Raw genomic sequence first — 20487 nt, 5'->3', positions numbered from 1 at the left:
TATACTATTTAGTTATTATTTCGTACTTTATTTAGTTCTAGGTGAATGTTTTATTGTCTCTTTAATTTTTTTCTATATGGTATGATTTAAGTATATCATTGTTGAATTGCTTCATGGTGGTTCTTCTCTAATTATATACATGAATTATATATTGGGAAATTTGATTTAGTATTACTAAATTGAATTTTTCCCTATAAGTTTGGAATCACATTCCCTAATATTATATATACATATATATATATATATATATATATATAATATATATATATATATAATATATATATATATCAGATTCTGTTACCCTCTCTCATCAGATCCCAAACTGAAGCATATAATTCTAATAAACAAAATCTTATTCTCTGTGTTTCCTCCCATGATCTTTCCATTCCTTCATTATATATATATATACACACACACACATGCACGTACATATATATGCCACCGTGGAGTGTGTGTGTGAAATTTATAAATATAATTTATGATAAAAATTCAATTTCATTTTCATTAAAATTCTGGTGACTTCAGAGCTCACTACAGTTTGCCTGCAGTTAGCTGCCTCGCACTGTTACTCACTGCTACTCATTTTTTGTTTTACTCTTCTTGCCCTAGCATCTTCGGAGTAAAGCCTTTAAATGTTGTCCACATGCTTTAGCATCTCTCACTGCCATCCACTCACACTCTGTCTGTTGTTTTATTTTTCTTTGCCTACAGCATGACCGCCAGGGACACACTTAGCATTTTATTATATAGGTGGATATATGTACATGCATACAAACTATATATATATATATATATATATACATACAAATGTTGCTTTCTGTTGTAAATTGTGAATAACCACCCTAATAATTTATATTTGTATATATGTATGTATGTGCGTGTGTGTGTGTGTATATATATATATGTATATATATATATATATATATATATATGTATATATATATATATATATATATATATATATATATATACTTGTTGCCTTTTGGTTGTAAATTGTGAATAGCCACCTTAATAATTTTTTAATATATATGTATGTATATATATATATATATATATATATATATATATATATATATACTTGTTGCCTTTTGGTTGTAAATTGCGAATAGCCACCTTAATAATTTTTTAATATATATGTATGTATATATATATATATATATATATATATATATATATATATATACATATATATATATATATTCTATTATTGTTCACAGGCATGAACTACGTAAAGTCTGGTTATGCAAAGTAATGAGTGCTTTGCATGCATCTTGTTGGAACATGCCACAGATGATGTTATTTATTGTGATTGCTAGCAGTTCTCAACAGGAACATGTTCTACTGCCTTACTATCTTTATATCTATAAACCTATGCTTCATCTGATTGGAAGCAGTGTTTTATCCTCATTCTATAAATGTATCCGCCTCTTTTGTGAAATGCAAGTCAGTACGATGCGGATCCAGGTATCTGATATATTAGGTGTTTATTATTTATTACATTTTTTTATTGAAAGTTTTGTTTTAATCTTTTAAACCAAATTCATTTTATAAAGACTCCTAGTCATCCTGATAGTAAACATGCCAGTCATTATCTCTAGTAAAAATTTAAAACTATTTGATCTTGAATAAGAATTATTACTCTCATATAAATCTTGGTAATAAACTTCGATATGTCATTGTAATTCCTCTGGGGCAAAAATGATATCCTTCATAGTTTTAAACAGAAGTTAATAAAAGGGCAATCTTTGGAGTTGCTATAACAGTTAGTTTAATCCTTGTAACCTTCAGATTACTTGGACATATTTAATGCTTATTTATTCACATTGTTTTGAATTAATCATGCATTATCTTGTAGCTTCAAGCTTTCACTGATGTGATTGTATATTTTTAGAATGACATTGTAGGGGAAGTATTAGAGGTTAGATCAGGCCAGTTTTAGCATAAATCAGGGCCAGTTATGGCTGGTTTAAATGGTAAAGAGTTAACCGTAGATCAAAAATAGTGAAGGGATTATTATTATATTTCAGGATGGTTTTTTTTTTTGTCAAATAACCTCACACACTATATACTTGTTCTCTTCAGCTTTATTATAACTATTCTTATTTTAGTGTCCTTTGTCTGGAGAAAGGACACTAAAAGAATAATAATAATATAGTGCATGTGGTTATTTGGCAAAAAAAAAAATAATAACCATCTCCAAGTATAGCAAGATCTGTTTCCACACATGGTTCCACATCAGGAATCTTGCAAAACAAATACATAAATGTAAGTGATGTGATTATTTACATTGTAAGAGAAGTTTATCTGTTGATATGATTAGTGTGTAAACTTCTTGAAAATTATGAAATATCCTTACTAAGTCAGTGAATAATCAATGACATAGAATTCATGGTTCAGATTCATAACAATATTTTTTTTATTCTTTAAAGTCATGTTATTAGAAGTTGTGGTTTATTCTGTTTTTTTTTTAATATTTAACATAAAGTCAAGGATATAACATGAATCTGATATTTAGGTTAGTCTAGTCCAAAAGCTTAGTGTAGGTAAATAAATTTAAAAGTTTAAGGAAAACGTATAAGATACAAGCATTATCATCACCCATCTCATTTTAATGCCTTTATTTCCATGTTGGCTTGGCTTATTGAACTCTGTGCTTCATGGCACAAAGTCTGAGATCTGTTTTCACCATTTCTTTGATCTTCTGCTCTATTAACACAATGCATTTTCCCCCAGTAATCCTTGTCCATTCACAACACATGTCTATGCTTGCTTAGTCCTTTCTTGCTTACTTCAGCTAATTTTTCTGATGCACTTGTACTCTGCTTTTTAAACAAATTATTGTTGTACATTCAGAAGATCATGTTAGCTTCATTTTTCTCTTAAATCTTTGCTGTTCAGCAAATGATAATTACCTTAATATACATAAAAAATGATGGGTTTATTTCTGAGTTGCCGTATCTTCATAAAATTCTTTTAGGAAGAATTGGTTATCAGGGTTCTGACCCAAACGTGAACATTAAAAGTACATTGCAATACAGCGTGGCTACTAGTGTGTGTGTGTGTGTGAGAGAGAGAAAGAATTTGTTTGCAAACATGCAGAATAAATTACTACAGTTATGCCCAAAATTCGTTTGTTGATGTTCAGGTATAGGAACCATTATTTGAGTATTGAAAAATTTATGCTACAAAGATTTAAACATAAAAATATTTAATGTGATAGTTTCTTAATAACCAGATTCTTTATGAAGATGCATAATTCCATATGTTTCTCTTCTCCTTTGTAATCTTCAGTCTGTAATTTCAAGGCAGGCGACTTGTCAGTTAGTTAACTGAATTCTATATGACACCTAAATGACATGTCCATTTTTTACATTTGGATGATTGTTTTGAAATATGATTCCTTATTAACTCTTGTCCTGTCTGTTCCTCTCCTGTTTGTTAACCTGCCTCACTGGGCAGTGTAATATCTTTTACTCCAACACACCCTCACTCATACTTTCTCCCTCTGTTGTTTGCTACTCCAACCAGTACAATAAACACCTCATCCTTCAACTCCTTCTCATTCTGCAACCCACTCAGTCTGTTTGTTGTCATATTACCTCCTACTTTCATTGTCTCATTTGTATGACAAAATCTGCAAACAAACAATAGATAAAAATAAAAGGATATCTGACTTAGCTTAAAATATTCTAAATCTGATTCAGTATATGGTAATTATAAATCCAGAAGTGTCAATATGTGTGGTTATTGTTGTTGGGTGTAAAAATTTGGGCTATGATACTTTGTTAAAATTTCTTCAAATAATACATTTTATGCTATAATTCTTGTCAATAGACATTAGCAAATTTTATCTAACAGGTAGGACTTAGGAAATTAATCTTAGAGATATGTTAAATTTTGCAGGGACTCAAAATTAAAATTTATAATTTATAATTTTTTTTTTATTCCTGGCTAATGGCTAATGCCTTTAAACATATTAATTGCAACATTGTCTGGCAAAAGCACCTTACTAATTTGGAAAAAATAACTTAAATCATATTATATGACTTCACTATAATTTACATTACATTTTAATAATGACTTTTCACTAAATATTGGGATGCCTTTTAGTCTTTATGAAATGCAAAAACCCATTGAATGTATTACTTTTCCCCATTTTACACCATTAACATCATAGTTAGCAACTGTTTTCCTTAGAAATAATTAACCATTTTGTTACCATTGTTGTTGATGTTGTTTTTGCAGAACTATTAGAGTATAGGACAAAATACTTTATGGTATTTCCTCCAGCTCTATATGTTCTGGATTTGATTCCTGCCATTCATCCTTCTGGTGGGTGATAAAATAGATTACTAGTTAATAACTGGAGTTGATTTTATCAACTAACCTTTCTTCCTTCAAAATTGCTGGCCTTGTACCTAAATCAGAAACTTTTTGTTGTCATTGTTATTATTGACTTTATTATTTTGTTTTTAATCTGCATGTTTGATACAATCACTTACAATTACAATTATTTTTATTATTGTTATTGGTAGACTTAAGGCTGTGAGCTGGCAGAATTGTTACCATGCTGGGCAAAATGCTTAACAGCATTTCATCCATTTTTATGTTCAAATGCCACCGAGCTTGACTTTGCCTTTCATCCTTCTGGGGTCAATAAAATAAGTACCAGTTGAACACAAGGGTTGATATAATCAATTTAACTCCTCTCTTGATATTGCTGGCCTTGTGACAAAATAGTTCTGTATTCAGATCATGTCTTGATCAACTTAGCTTTTTATCCTTCTGAGATCAATAAAATAAAATACTAGTCATGTACAAAGTTGATTGTAATTAACTATATCCTTCCTACTTAAATTTGGTGTCTGTGTTTGAAATCATTATTATTATTATCAAGGCTGTTGAAAGCAAAATTGCTTGTGACAAATTGAGAACCTTACAGTGCTTCTTACTCCTTCCATTCAGAGTTCAAATTCCACTGTGGCTTATGTTACTTTCAGGATAAATAAAATAAGTACTTGGACAGGTCTCAAAATTTGTGCTGTTGTGCCAATTTTAGAATTATTATCATTATTTCTTAAGAATGATATTGTGACAATCATCTTACACTAAAATTTTAGGAGTAATCATAATTTAATTTTCATGAGATATTTCTTTGTTATCGATATTATTAAAGAAATGATAATATTGTGACAATTATCTCATGCTAGGATTTTAAATCTCTCAGTGCAGTTTTGTTATTTATAAAATCCCTTTTAATATTGCATACTGTTTTTGTCAGGACAAAGGTAAACTCTAGATTCATATATCACGATCATGATTATCATCATCATACATCATATTTTCCATGTTTATAAAGGCTTGGCAAATTTTCTCCAGGTACAGAGTCAGTCTTCAGCTTTGCCTTTCCTTTTGCACACAACAGCTGATTCCTCTTATACTCAGTTTTTCTCTCAGAATATTTGTGATTTGTCTTTCATACACACTAAATTACATATCCTGAGGAATATACTAACCTTCATAATTTCTATAACGAATGTGAGGATATTCATCCTCCACATTCAGTGTCCATTTTGCAGCCAGGCAGTGTAACCTTTTGTACACAAACATCATAAGATTTGCAATTTACTAGAAAATAGAATTGCTTTGCTCTGGTTGGGGCACTAGCTAATTGAAGTGTTCCACTTCACTCTTTGTCTAGCCACTATGCTTTCAGAATACACACCTTCACTGCTGATTAGGTTATCATAGTAATAGGAACTGACAACTACTTCTAGGGAGCTTTTTAGGCATTGGAAAGAGTTTATTTCATAGATGTGCTTCCTGTTAACAACTCCTGTGCATCAAAGAAAAAAAACGGGAGGGGGCTGAGAATCAAGTCCTGAAGAACACTTATCCGAATGCTGAGTTCTTTACTGAACTTATATCTAATTCTCACCTGCTGACAACACCCCTGCACATGGCTTGTAATGCTGTCACAAGCCATTCATCTATACCCAGTTTTCTTAGTGACTACCACATTACAGAGTGGAACCCTGTCAAAAGCTTGCTCCAGGTCAACAAATGCTAGGTTTAGTGGTCTGTACTTAATTAAAAGCTCCTTTTGCAAGAATTCCTGTAATAAGTTTGTTATGGTAACAAGTTTGACCTTGTCAGTGTTTTGACAGTCATGAATTAGAAGGTTGGCAAAAGAATGATTTTTGGAACTGGTAAATGTCATATGGAGTATACTGTAGAGTTTGATACATAAAGATTTTCTGTTTGATTTGAGATTTTCACACAATTTGTTACGATTTACTATCTTATTTTTATTATAAGTTACTGACATGTACTGGGTGTGCTGGCTTTCTTTATTAAAGACAATAGAATTAAAAAATTATAATAATTCTCCATAAATGGTTTGTCATTAAATTGCTAATAACAATTAAAATAATTATTCAATTCCTAATGAATCAAATCAGTCCTGCTCAAGTTAGGCATCCCTCATTCCAATAATCCTGAGCACATGAGGGAGTTGCAACAATTATTGAACCTGTTCCGAGGTTTGCCCTGATACAGCAGACCTATTATCAAAGACATTTCATTTGTGATCGCCTTGTCTTTTTAGGAGTATTATATAACTGCAAAATCTAATATATAATTTCCCTTTTTAAAACAACAGGATGTGATTTGAGGGAGATTTGACTGCTATTCTTGTCAGGTTGTGCAAACACATAGCTACATAAAAATTCTCTCATTGTACACACTGTCTATTGATATAATAGCCATACCACTTTCACTGACCTACTAACAATGTTTAAAACTGTATTTTTGAAGATATAAACAGGCATCAACTGTTTTGGCTTGTCTTCATTCTGACTGACTAATCTTTTTAGTTTGACTCATTTTTAACATAGAGTTTGCTACTTGTGCTATATGGGGAAATGGATTCATTTTTTGGTAACCAAGGAATACATCCTGAACAGGTTAATTACAAACTGTTTAATTACAGGTGTCATAGCTGTACTATGTTAAGGTATCTGTCCAGTTGACTATATTCATTTACTACAAATTTTTAGAATTGTTAATTTAGAAAGCAGTATTTTTTGTGAGTACTTGAGAAAGAAGTTGAGGACCTTTGCTTAACTTGTTGGTACCCACTTCCTCAAACTCACAAATATCTTTGATAGAAGCATGTTTTTGGTGCATAATAAACTAGAGTGCCATCACTTTTTCACTTGCTTGAGGCTGATTCTGAGAAAGAGAGAGAAAGAGAGACAGAGAGGACAAAGAATCAACCACAACATTTAACTGGTGCTTTATTTATTGACTCTGGAAGGATGGAAGGCAAAGTTCATCTCACTGGAATTTGAACTCAGATGGCAGAAAGTCAGAACCAATATCACAAGGAATTCTATCCAATGCTGTAACAACTCTGCCAGTTTACCTCTTGGGTATAAACTAACTAGTATATATGTGTCTTACATTTCTAGCAACTATTGATATTATCAAGTGAATGAGGTAGCCTCTATTGTAGTCACTTGATCTGCTAGATATACCAGTCAAACCTACATCATATCACAGCCAAACCATCTTCAAAAAGGAAGAACATAAAGCATATTGTAGTCCTGTATATGCTATGCATAAAATGTAAGATGAGGATCTCTGCTGAAACACCTCTGAACAAAAGTCTACTACATCAGTGCTGACCAATCCTGGGTGTGTTGCCATTGTTGAATATCAGCTGGGTAAAAGATACACATCATATAATTCTTGAACTTCTCACCCTATTATTGAACAATTAGTAATCTATGATGAGGCAAAAAGAAAAATTATATCTCATGAATGCCTGTTAAACTGTAAGCCATTTTTTCTCAATGAGAATTGTCTAATTTCATAAAATGTTTGCTTTAGTGTAATTTATTTGCCTTGAGTTATGCTGTGCTGATAATTCCAAAGAAGAATGAAATGGCACTATTGAAGGCTTCCAACAACAAGAAATTTATAATGTAAAGGAAAGGAAATATTAAATGTGTATATTTTGTATATCATCTTTTTACTCTTTGATTTAAATTTCAAACTTCCAAATCTACCTCGGCTTAACTTAATCTAGAAGGATTTGTCTCCCTTCTGACCACCAGTGCTACACTGCTTGTTTATATTTTTCAATTGTTGTCTGAACAAGTTATGATATTCAGTTGTTGCATAAACAACTTTTCAAGCCCTTTGTTTTATTACTCTTTATACATTTCTTTCTTTAACCTGTTTCACCAGTTTTACAGCTTTATAATTTCAGCTTTCTTCTCTAACTAACTAACGATGTGTGTTCCTAAAAGCTTGACTTATTTTGCTTTAAATTTTTCCTAAATTTCTTATTATTTTGTTTTATGTTATATTGTTTAATGTTATAATTTTTATTGTAAACAATATTTCAAATACATTTTTGTTTGTATTTTCAACATATAATCACTTTTGAATTATTCATTTCTTGCTTTCAGTTTGTTTTTACAATATATATATATACACAAAGGCGAGTAGGCATCGACAGCTAGCAAGCCATGATACTCCAGACTGATGATGAGCAATGACTCTGAAACTACTCTCTGGTTGTTGGCTTTGCTCGGTGGAGGTGCTTATCTTGGCTTTGAAATCATAAGAACACAGGAAATGTGTCAAGGCCAACAGGAAACGGTGTTTCCTAGGACTAAATAGCAGTAGCATTGTTCCCTTTCATGGGACTGTCACATTAAGTTGACAACATACCATCACTTTATTGTGCTGCTACTGTATAAATCTCTCTGAGAGATTTAGAAATATATTATATATATATATATATATATATATATATATATATATATAAATAGTAAAGGATTACTCCAAATGTTTACAGGTTTACTCTCAGTTAGGTATTCAAATAATAATCCTTATTATTATTCATATATATATATATATATATATATATATATATATATGACACAGATTACAGATATACCCCAGTGAGCTCAGGGAAGGCATAAATAGTCATTACCCAATAATAAATCTTAAGTATTGTATCTACATAAGAAACAATTGAATTTTACAAAAATACCATCTCTGCTCCTCTTACCAAACTCTTTATTTCTCTTGCTTGGTGTTTATTTCAAATTTCCTCTGAGCATGAATCAGACTGTTGTGCAAATTCAAGCTTTTGCATTTATTTTTGACAGCAAGTGCATGTAATGCTTATCTCTATGCTTTTCATAGCATTCTCTACATGATGTTAGCCAGTAGAGCAGGCCAGTGATGGAATTTCTACATTTCCATTTGACTAGTTCACTACAGTTGAAGACACTCCTTACTGTTTTTTTTTTGTTTTTTTTTTTTTGTTTCCAAATTGGGATTGCATGTTTAAGCCTTGATCACTCAATTTGATTGACTGAAACAAAATGTTTTTCTTGGGTGCTCAGCATGCTGTTATTGATATTTGAATTTAATATCATTTGACTTTTTTAACCTCATGATAATGGTTTTTTATCAGGTAATTAAGTTGCCCTGACGGTAATCATCTTGGCTGAGATCAGCAATTAGCACACAACAGTGGTTCAGCATATATTTATACACAGTTTATTTATGTAAACTGTCATCATTGCAAGTACTGTAAATTCAATGAAACTGGCATGGCTGGATGCAACTGTAAATTCCATGAAGGACCACAAGAATTTGCTGAACGTGTTCAAATTTGATAGGAAGTCATTGTGGAAATGGTGGTGTAACCACCAAAAACTGCTGCTTTTATACAATTATGGTGATGCAGTCTTGAACTGAGTTGGAAATATTTACATGAGGAGTCTAACAAACCTATCAAACTCCTTGAAATCAGCACAGTGGCCTCTATTATCGATCCCGCGAGTAATAGTGGATATTTATATCAACTGGTACACAAACAAGTACAAAATTGCAGCAAATAGGGCTGCCTATATTTTCTTATCTGATTCAAAGCGAGTACACAGCATATGCAAATTTACATCAACTGATGTTATGGGGGTTAAAACAGCACTCTTTATTTTTGTGTTTACATCTAAAACATCTGATGTAATGGGTACATATTTGTGAGAAAAAATGTGTGATTTCTATGTGATTTAAAAATCATGTCTTTATTCATACATTGGTATAATGGCCACTATATTATGCACTTTGTTTCATTTGAATGAATTGGATACAGTGGTACCTCTCTCTCTGCTTTTTGTAATGAGCCAAATAAAAAAATTTAAGCACAAATTGCATGTAAACTGAAATTACTAACTCAAATTCAGAACCTCATTATTTTGAATGGTGAATTCTATAGAATTGACATACTATATTTCGTTTTTGGTGCAATAAGAAAATGGCTCTCCCCTGACATACTATAGTTGTCACTGATAGAGTGATATATTACAGTAATCGCTTATAGATGTGATATACCATAGTAATCACCTTACTAGGGTATCAAAATAAAGACTTAGGTTTTAGCTTCATTGGTTTTTCACATTTTTATTCTCTTTCAAATGTATTCTATATATGAATGTTCCATTTAGTTTACAATGTAAACATGTATTGACTATCATCAATCTTAGGTTAACCAACAGCAAATTTAGTTTTATCTTTAAATAGCCTGATCGATGTTCATTTTAACCAATATTATCAGATACGTTTCCTTGATTATTATATTTCTTTTAACTTTTGAAATGTTTTTTCAGATTAGCAAGGTTTGTCATTAACTGTTTCTTTTTAAAATTATTCTAAATAAAATTTATTAAAAATCTATTCTAAATGATTTTGAATTGAAAGTAATTGCTCCCTCTCTCTCTCCTTCCTCTCTCTTTTATACACACAAATATTTACAAGTATTCAAATAAACACTGTTGTGTACCATCTATTAGAGGCAGCTGGTTCAATTCCTGTTTAAGGCTGAGATTTTGTTGACATTTTATTAAGTCCTTGAGTTTAAAATGATAACTATAGCAGTTCTCATGGTGGAAATGGTTTTTTTTTTTTTAAACTTTTTAAACAGGTTCTTTAGGTTTTGCCCCATGGCAAGGTACTTTGGGTTAGTGTCTTCAACATTAGCCTCAAGCTGACCAATACCTTTCCAGTGAAATTTGATAAATGGAAACTGTTCAGAAGCCTATCCCTCCTCTCTCTCCACACACATATATATATTTGTAAAAATGAATACAAATGACTTCTCTTATAGTTTTTCCATTTGAATAATTAGATGTTTATAAATCATAATGGTTTATAAAATTATCAGAAAAAAACCCATTCTTATTAATTAAAAAAATATATAGTACTGTATCAAGGACTTCTATTTCTAATTCTATGCATACATACATACATACATGCAAACATACATACATACATACATGCATACATGCATAGTGGTTGTCTACTCCTTATGCATACACACACATATATATATATATATACCAGAGTCTTCTTTCAGTTTCCATCTGCTAAATCCACTCACAAAGTTTTGATAAGCCTGGAGTTATAGTAGAAAACACTTGCCCAAGATACTGTGAGACTACATGGTGGGGAAGCAAGCAAGCATTTTCTAAGATTCTTGTAGAAAAGAGATTTTTTTTTTTTAATCATTTAATAAAAAAGTGGTGCATATACAGAGAAGAAAGTCACATAATGCTGACAAGGTAGTGAGAAGCAGAGTTTCATGATACAATAGCTTACAGCTAGGTCCTTCCTGATTATAAAGCCATTGATGTTCTCTCATTTCTCATTTGTCGGCTTACCAAACCCCAAAATTTACAGCCACATCTAACTTCAATTAGCTAATTAATCATGCATCAGTCAAGCTTTGCTGGAAGAATAGCTGTATGGTGCTCAGGTCTACTAGAATCATCATTCAAAAGGATTCTCTCTCTTTCTCTCACACACATTCTCTCTCTCTCACACATACACCTACAACACATTTGTAGATGTGTCCCTTTGCTTTTAATGCTTTTACATTTGTTGCTCAACTGAATTAAACAACTCTTTACCATGATAAACTGACCAGTTTATGAGGTGACAATGTTTGAAACACCTTCTCTAGTCTGTGCCCAGTAACTGGGTGAGCAGTGCTCTCCTTAAATTCTTCTTACTGCTCATATTGAATAGAACAATCATCATCATCGTCATCATCATCATCATCATGATTTAGAGTTCATTTTCCATACTGGCAGTTTAACTGGAACTGGTAAGCTGGAGAGCTGTACCAGGATCCAGTCTGATTTTGGCTTGGTTTCTACAGCTGGATGCCCTTCCTAACACCAACTACTCCAAGAGTGTAGTGGGTGCCTCTTACGTGTCACTGGTACTGTCTATGACTACGATCTCACTTGGCCTGACACGTCTTCTCAAGCACAGCAAACCTCCAAAGGTCTTGATTGTTTGTCATTGCCTTCATGAGACAAATCCTTATTACATAATCTGCAGTCTTGTTCTTGTATACTTCCTACACATTGTGTTGGCATACATTGCCAAAGAACTTTATGAGAACAGTTTGGATAAAACTAGTTATTTTGTTGTATTCCTCATAAAATATTTCAATGTTGGCTAGTGCTAGTTATGAGAGTGATAATGTACTATCCTGCTAAAAGGGTACCTTGTATCTCATAGGGAATATGAAGGTGGTGAGCTGGCAGAGACGTTAGCACACTGGGCGAAATGTGTAGCTGTATTTCATCTGCTGCTACGTTCTGAGTTCAAATTCCGCTGAGGTTGACTTTGCCTTTCATCCTTTCGGGGTCAATTAAATAAGTACCAGTTACGCACTGGGGTCGATATAATTGACTTAATCCGTTTGTGTGTCTTTGTTTGTCCTCTCTGTGTTTAGCCCCTTGTGGGTAGTAAAGAAATATGTATCTCATAGGGAATTATTATGACTGGATGCTGGATGCTTGTGCAACATTAATACTAGTCTAAGTGACAAGAAAAGATCAAGATGACTGGTGGAAATATCAACTGGAGGTTTTATACTGGAGTTACTTTCTCCTAGTCTTTGGTAACCCACAAGACATTGTGGATTTAAAATACAGAGTTATCTGTCTCCTATATATATATATATATCTTTACTGCCCACAAGGGGCTAAACATAGAGGGGACAAACAAGGACAGATAAAGGGATTAAGTCGATTACATCGACCCCAGTGCGAAACTGGTACTTTATTTATCGACTCCGAAAGGATGAAAGGCAAAGTCGACCTTGGCGGAATTTGAACTCAGAACGTAACGACAGACGAAATACCGCTAAGCATTTCACCCGGTGCGCTAACATTTCTGCCAGCTCGCTGCTTTATCTGTCTCCTATATGGATGTTCAGACTAGAACTAAGGGTTCATTATTCTCAAGTGGCCTTAGAACATGGTTGTTTACCATTTCAAGTACTTCTATGTCTATGCACTTTTTTGCTAGATAGCATTGATCCTATGCTTGATTCCTCTGTTTTTTAACAAATCTTGTGTTTCTCTTGTTGGATTTTTAGCAAACCTTCCTCACTAGGTGTTTCTGATAGTTGAGATAGTTTAGTTGCTGATGATCCAGTCATGAAATACAAGTTACATGTACCATATTTGTGTAAGAGAAGCATAATTGTAATAGTAGTGCTTTCAGTTAAATAAAAACCTAATTGTAGGAAGGGGAAAAGGACAAAAATGGTAAGATATGTGTGTAAATGTATGTGGTTAAGAAGTTTGTCTCCCATCCATATTGTTCTGGGTTCATTTCTATTGTGCAGCACCTTCGGCAAGTGTCTTCTATTATAGTCCTGGACCAACCAAATCCTTGTGAATGGCTTTAGGGCTTTAGTATGTGTGTGTGTCCTTGTCAAGACAAGGACACACACAACTACCAGGCAATAGTTGTGAAGGAGCACCACCATCATACAAGAAGTGTCATCTACTTCCAAACTTTCATGAAAACATGTCTGACCATGGAGAAATTGTCCCTTGCTGGCTTGGAAATATGTAAGGGTTGGCACCAAGAAGGGCATTTAGCTGTAGAAAATCTGCCTCAACAAATTCTGCCTGATCCATGCAAGCATGGAAAAGCAGACATGAAAATTTTGTTGTATTTGTATGTATGCATGTGTGTGTGTATCAAGATATATATATATACAAACACAGACGCACACATGTGCATATGTATACATATATGTGCATGCATAGAAGATATGTAAAAATACATCTTCATGTGTATGTAAATTTTCAGTCTCAGTTTCTCTTGAAAATCCATTTATTTCAGCCATGAACTTCATTCACAGTGGCTAACGAGCTGCCTTGATTCAATCTACTCAGCTAGCTGGGCTGTCTATTATCTCATCATTTACGTTATATTCGTGACTGCTTCCGCCTTTGGAATCCTCTTGCTCCCTGAATTCGTTTTCCCATGTATTGCATTGGTAAACAAGGTGACCCGTATCATGGTCTATTTCATGTTTAAAGCATTAAAAACTACTTATGCTGCTTTGACCAGTGCGCGTCGAATTCAGGTAATCTAAACTGCATCTATTTTTAATGGTTATTCACCTCACAGGTTTACTGTAATTATATTTTATTTAATATCGTGTCAGCATAATGGATATTCTTAGGAAAATGATATTTCTGGTATTTTTGTTCATTAATTTAACCCTTTAGTATTCAGCTTTAGTATTTAACCTCTTAGTATGCGAATAAATGTTTATTTATTTGCATCATTTTGAATTAAACCTGCATTATCTCATAGCTTCAAGATTTCAATGATGTGACTATATATTTTTAGAATATCATTGTAAGAGAGATGTGAGAGGACAGTAATAGTCAATTTGAACATAAAACAGAATATTTGGGCTGCTTATGGTCAATTTAAATACTCAAGGGTTAAAAGTATCCTTAGTATTTAATTATTGAAATCCTTATGTAATGAATATTATACAATGCTATTTAGTTTAAACCCCCTCTCCATAAAAAAAAATATCTAATATTTATAGTGATATAAGTTTATATATTCTTTTACTCTTTTACTCTTTTATTTGTTTCATTTGACTGCGGCCATGCTGGAGCACTGCCTTTAGTCGAGCAAATCGACCCCAGGACTTATTCTTTTGCCGAACTGCTATGTTACGGGGACGTAAACACACCAGCATCAGTTGTCAAGCAATGTTGGGGGGGGGGGGACGAACACAGACACACAAACACACATACACATTCATATACATATATACGACGGGTTTCTTTCAGTTTCCGTTTACCAAATCCACTCACAAGGCTTTGGTCGACCCGAGGCTATACTAGAAGACACTTGCCCAAGGTGTCACACAGTGGGACTGAACGCGGAACCATGTGGTTGGTAAGCAAGCTACTTACCACACAGCTGAAATAATTAAATTTTTAATGTAAATTTTTTAAAATGTTAAAAACAGTTTTCAACATTTTCTAATCAAAAATCCTTTAAAGAAATGTAATTTTAGAAAATTTTCATCCAACTTATTCCATCTTATGTATAAAAAAGGAGTTATGGGAAGCTATGTCTGGTACTTTGTAGTTGTATGAGTCTGTTGATAGAATATGTCTAAAAATATATTTTCTGTTAATGATCCACAAACTAAAGAAAGCAGAGTTTTTCATATTTTTTGCTGGTTGCTCTTATGTTATTATACTTCCTATGCAATATTAGCCGAGAAAGGCTTTATGTATTCACTTCACCTGCTAGAAATAGCAGCCAAATCTCTTTCATTCTGGTCCTAAACCGAAAATGTAGGGACATATAGGATAATGTAGTCTGGGATACATTAGGCCTAGAAAAAAAATTAACACCTATTGTTATGGATGTCAAAAGTCTTGAGGTTGACCAAGGATTTAACGACAACAGAGGTTCCCAACCTGGGGTCTGCAAAGGTAGTGCTGGAAATCCATGTAAGAAGCTTGCTTTGCAACTACATGGTTCTGTGTTCAGACCCTCTGTGTGGCACCTTGGGCAAGTGTCTTCTACTATAGTCTCGGGCTGACCAAAGCCTTGTGAGCGGATTTAGTAGAATGAAACTGAAAGAAGTCCATTATATATATGTGTGTGTGTGTGTGTGTGTCTGTGTTAGTCTCCCCACCACCACTTGACAACCGATGTTGATGTGTTTATATCCCTGTAACTTATCAGTTTGGCAAAAGAGATCAATAGAATAAGTATTAAACTTACAAAGAATAAGTCCAGGGGTTGAGTTGTTCAACTAACGGTGGTGCTCCAACATGGCCACAGTCAAATGACTAAAACAAGTAAAAGAATAAAAGAATATACACACACAGACACACACACACATTATATATATATATATATATATATATATACATAAGAATAAGCATATTAAAAGGCGTGTATAGGAAAACTCATTTAAATAAAAGGGTTTGGAACCACTGCTGGGAACCACTCAACTACAAAAACTTATGCATTGAATTAAAACAGCTTGTGTCTAAAAAGTGGCTTCTACATGGTTGCTTGACCTGCTAGATAGAGAGGTAGTATCATAAGTGTGGGAATGAAATTTGCTTAGTGGGTGCAAACGCAGGTTCAAAATTTTCTTCAAACAGGGTTGACTTTTTCAATCTTAATATCAAAACAAACACAGGTATAATCTGTTGTGTCTAGAGAGAGTCATTTTCTTTTTGTGCCTTATAATGTAACAGTCACTGGTAAAATTACCACTTATTTCTTATTTTTATTTTCCTAAAATTTTCAACGTGTCTTGCAACCTTTTCAATAGTCTTGACTATTGTGTTACATTATAAGGCACAAAAAGAAAATGACTCTCCCCAGACACAACAGAATATGCTTCAACACACGAACTCATATAAAGAATCTTGCAAACCAAATCCAAAAACGAAACAGGTATAATCATTATTATTATATTTATACATCAATAAAATCAGATAAATCCAATAAGGGAAAACTAATGTTTCCCGTCAGTCCAAAAATGTTTCTATGCTTGTTTGTTTTGGCAATGAAGTTTTTCAGAAGGATGTTCAAAGTGTTTTCATTGACCCTACAAAAATTTTTGGGAGTGTACTTTCACTCCCTGCAACCTCTTTTCCTGAGCTTTTTGGTAATATGTGTTTGCAGTATAATGTAATCGTAAATCCTAGACAAAGATTGGATAATCACCAGTGGAATGTCTTTAATCATAGTTCTGCCCAATCAGGATAGATCATGGGCTAAATCCAGTTATTTTTTAATCAGATAAGTCACATAGAATTAGATTTTTCAAGGAATGATAGTTGCTTTAATTGGTTTCTACTTACAAGATGACAGGTAAAAAAAATGAAAACACTTTTAAAGGTGCAAATTGCAGACCAAAGCAACAAGAAAGTGGACTGCTTGAATTCAATAATGTGAAACTGTGGCTAAGAAAATAATTCATGGTTACTGTTTATTTCAGTCATTGGACTGTGACCATGCTGGAGCACATTACTCCCAGTTCTTATCTTATAAGTAAGGGACTTATTCTATTGGTCTCTTTTCCTGAACATAAATGTAAACAAAGCAGTTATCAAGCAGTGGTAGAGAACAAGCACAAATACTAAGACACACATGTATTTGTGTATATGTATATATATATACTACACACACACACACACGCACATTATGAGTTTCCACACAGTTTCTGCTTACCAAATTCTTTCAAAGACATTAGTTGGCTCAGGACTATTATAGAAGACACTTACCCAAGGTGCCATGCTGTAAGGCTGAACTAGAAACTTTGTGGTTTTAAAGTTAGCTTCTTAACCAGACAGCTATGCCTGTGGAACTTTCTACTATTGGAAAACCAGTGTTTGGTCCATTGGAACCGTTTGAGCATAGTTATCCAACAATGCCTATATTAAAAAATTCATGCCCAAGGTAAAAAATTTTTTTTTTTAAATCCTGATACATTAGCAACTTGGTGAACTGTTGACTTTATTAGTGATTGAATTTTATATATTTATTCTCTTGTTTCTGAAATAATACAGCCTTGTGCTAAAATAAAACTTTAAAACCAATTTCCTTACTAGAAAACTAGTTGCAAATTATCGTATGTAAATTACTGTAAAATGAGACAATATGGGAAATATTAATTTGGTACAGAAGTAGAAAGTCTAAGAGAAGGAAGTAAATATCATTGATTGTCTTTCTGAAAAATATCAATAGCAGCATAAGGAACCTGAAATAGTTACTGGGTCATAGTAATAACAACTATAGATAATTGATACCTATAATTTAGTTATTACTTTAAATTCAATCATTTTCAATTAATAAAGTTACAATTTTTTAAAGCATTTTAGTATTTTCTCAAACTAATTTCCACTCGTGAGATTATAAAATCCCACAAATTGCAAACCTAAAGTTTAAGTCTTTCATTCAAATCAATTTTGTTACTATTCAGTTAAATAAAATCTCAGCTCCCTAGCCAGGTTGAACCATCTTCCTTTTTTCTTGCTAGCCACAGTCTTGTATCCCTTTTTATTATTATTATTGAGTGAGAGAGCAGTTCATGCCATCAAAGTGACACTGGGGTGAAATATACGAAGCCCAATATACCCATCATGACTACCCGTCTGATAAGGGTACACCAGGCACATGCATCACAACCATATGTGCGCGACATGGTGATCTCATATCAAGATAAACAGCACATGACCTTGCAGTTGGGGCCCAGTTAGAATTTTCTTCAGGTTGAGTTGCCCATCCCGCTCAAAAGGTCCCTGAATAAGGGTTGTTTAAGGATGTTGAAAGAACCACCCATGTCTCCAGAGGTGAATTATTCAAACTCCAAAGAATCCCTCTCAACACATGGCTATGATGCTCCCCCACTACTTCTGCTCGTGATCAGAGATGCACACATCGTCAGCCACTAAGGGACATGCTCAACTGGTTAAAGTCAAACAACTGACAAGCAAATCTGTGGTATTGAGCAGAATATTTGCTGTAGCCCATCTTTTATACCAAGACAAAACAATGTACATGATAACACTTCCAATCAGTTAAGATCAGAAGCCATGAGAGCCACTGCCTGGTACTGCATCAGGGCATTTATTATTATTATTATTATTATTATTATTATCATTATTATTATTATTATTATTATTAAAATATACTGAAAGATAGATGCTTGTTTTCTGTGTTACCATGTATTATTAATCTAGTTGTCTTTGTAGATACTCTCAGTATATTAAATCATAGTCTTTTCATGCTTTAAGTTTCCTTTAAAATGTTTCTGTTAATTTCTCATTAATCATTAAAAACAAATGTGTAGTAATTCCTATAGAGTTCCTGATTTAAAACTTACTTTAAAATGGTATAAGTACCGTGCATAAATTCTTTCCTAACCCAGAATTAACTTCCTTTTGAAAATACTTTATACTAAATATTGATAATAATTTTATTAAATTTCAACATTGGAAAAATCTTCTGTAAGCCATATTTACACTACAGAAAAAATACTAAATAATTTATTTTCTGAAAATGAAACAATTGTTGCATTCTTTATTTTGATTGTGTAACTTTGCTATTCTTAACATCTTTCTTAAATATAACATCAATAGTTTCTCTTAACTCTATGCAATAATCCAGTTTAGCCTTTAGATTTCCTCTGTAAAACATTTCAAATTTGTTGAAAATAATTTTAAAATGTATAAAGATGAAATTTTCTTTTCCAATATGAAATAAAGATTTTTCTATGAATGTTTGCTTATAGCAGTCTTAATTTTCATTCATGCAGGATTTTCTTGTTCTTGAAGAACTTCCAACTGTACCAGCCATCACCAATGAATGTTCTGACAACCAGGCTCCAAGTATTGTTATGAACAATGTATGTGCTAACTGGAACAAAGTAAGAATCTTTCATATTTTTAACCCCTGATATTATTTCAAAATTAAAAAAAAAAAATTCAAAAGTCCTCCAGGTAATTGTAATAAAATGTTAGCAAATTTTTTCTTTTCTTTCTTTGATAATGTTAATTTTTCTCTCAATAACTTTTGATTGTTACTTTTATTTATTTTTACTTGTTTTACTTGTTTCAATCATTGGACTGCATCCATTATTGGATCACTAGCATTGTTGAACAATTTGACTCCAGTACTTTTATTTTCTTCTTTTTAAGTCTGGTGTTTATTTGGTCAGCCCCTTTTGCTGAACCGCTCTATCATAGTGATGTAACCAGCACCAGTTACCAAGCTGAGTGTGTGTAGAGGCAAACACAAATACAAAGTCACAGACAAACACACACACACACATTATAAATATTATATTATATATTTTTTCCATTAGTTTTAGCCCAAGGGCTGTGGCTATGCTGGAGTGCTGCCAATTTGTGTTGCTACACCTTCATTAATTCTCCTTTTAATATATTTCTTTATTACCCACAAGGGGCTAAACACAGAGGAGACAAACAAGGACAGACAAACGGATTAAGTCGATTACATCGACCCCAGTGTGTAACTGGTACTTAATTTATCGACCCCGAAAGGATGAAAGGCAAAGTCAACCTCGGC

The 20487-nt window shown here is 32.9% G+C and overlaps 1 protein-coding gene across 3 annotated transcripts in view; it reads left to right on the top strand.

Annotated features, from left to right (window-relative positions):
- Positions 1 to 20487, top strand: part of LOC115214735 (multidrug resistance-associated protein 4) — a 158075-nt gene that overhangs the window by 95669 nt on the left and 41919 nt on the right. The window contains exons 8-9 of one of the 3 annotated variants that reach the window (XM_036505799.1): positions 14236 to 14482; positions 19715 to 19825. In XM_036505799.1, coding sequence (XP_036361692.1) covers positions 14236 to 14482; positions 19715 to 19825 — 358 coding nt within the window. Of the gene's footprint in view, positions 1 to 1217; positions 1465 to 14235; positions 14483 to 19714; positions 19826 to 20487 lie in introns of all 3 variants that reach the window. The other 2 variants (XM_029783767.2, XM_029783764.2) reach the window with 2 other exon arrangements.

This window comes from Octopus sinensis, linkage group LG1 (assembly GCF_006345805.1).
Source record: "Octopus sinensis linkage group LG1, ASM634580v1, whole genome shotgun sequence".
In the NCBI taxonomy this organism is placed as follows: Eukaryota; Metazoa; Mollusca; class Cephalopoda; order Octopoda; family Octopodidae; genus Octopus; species Octopus sinensis.
This window is presented reverse-complemented; position numbering and strand designations above follow the sequence as displayed.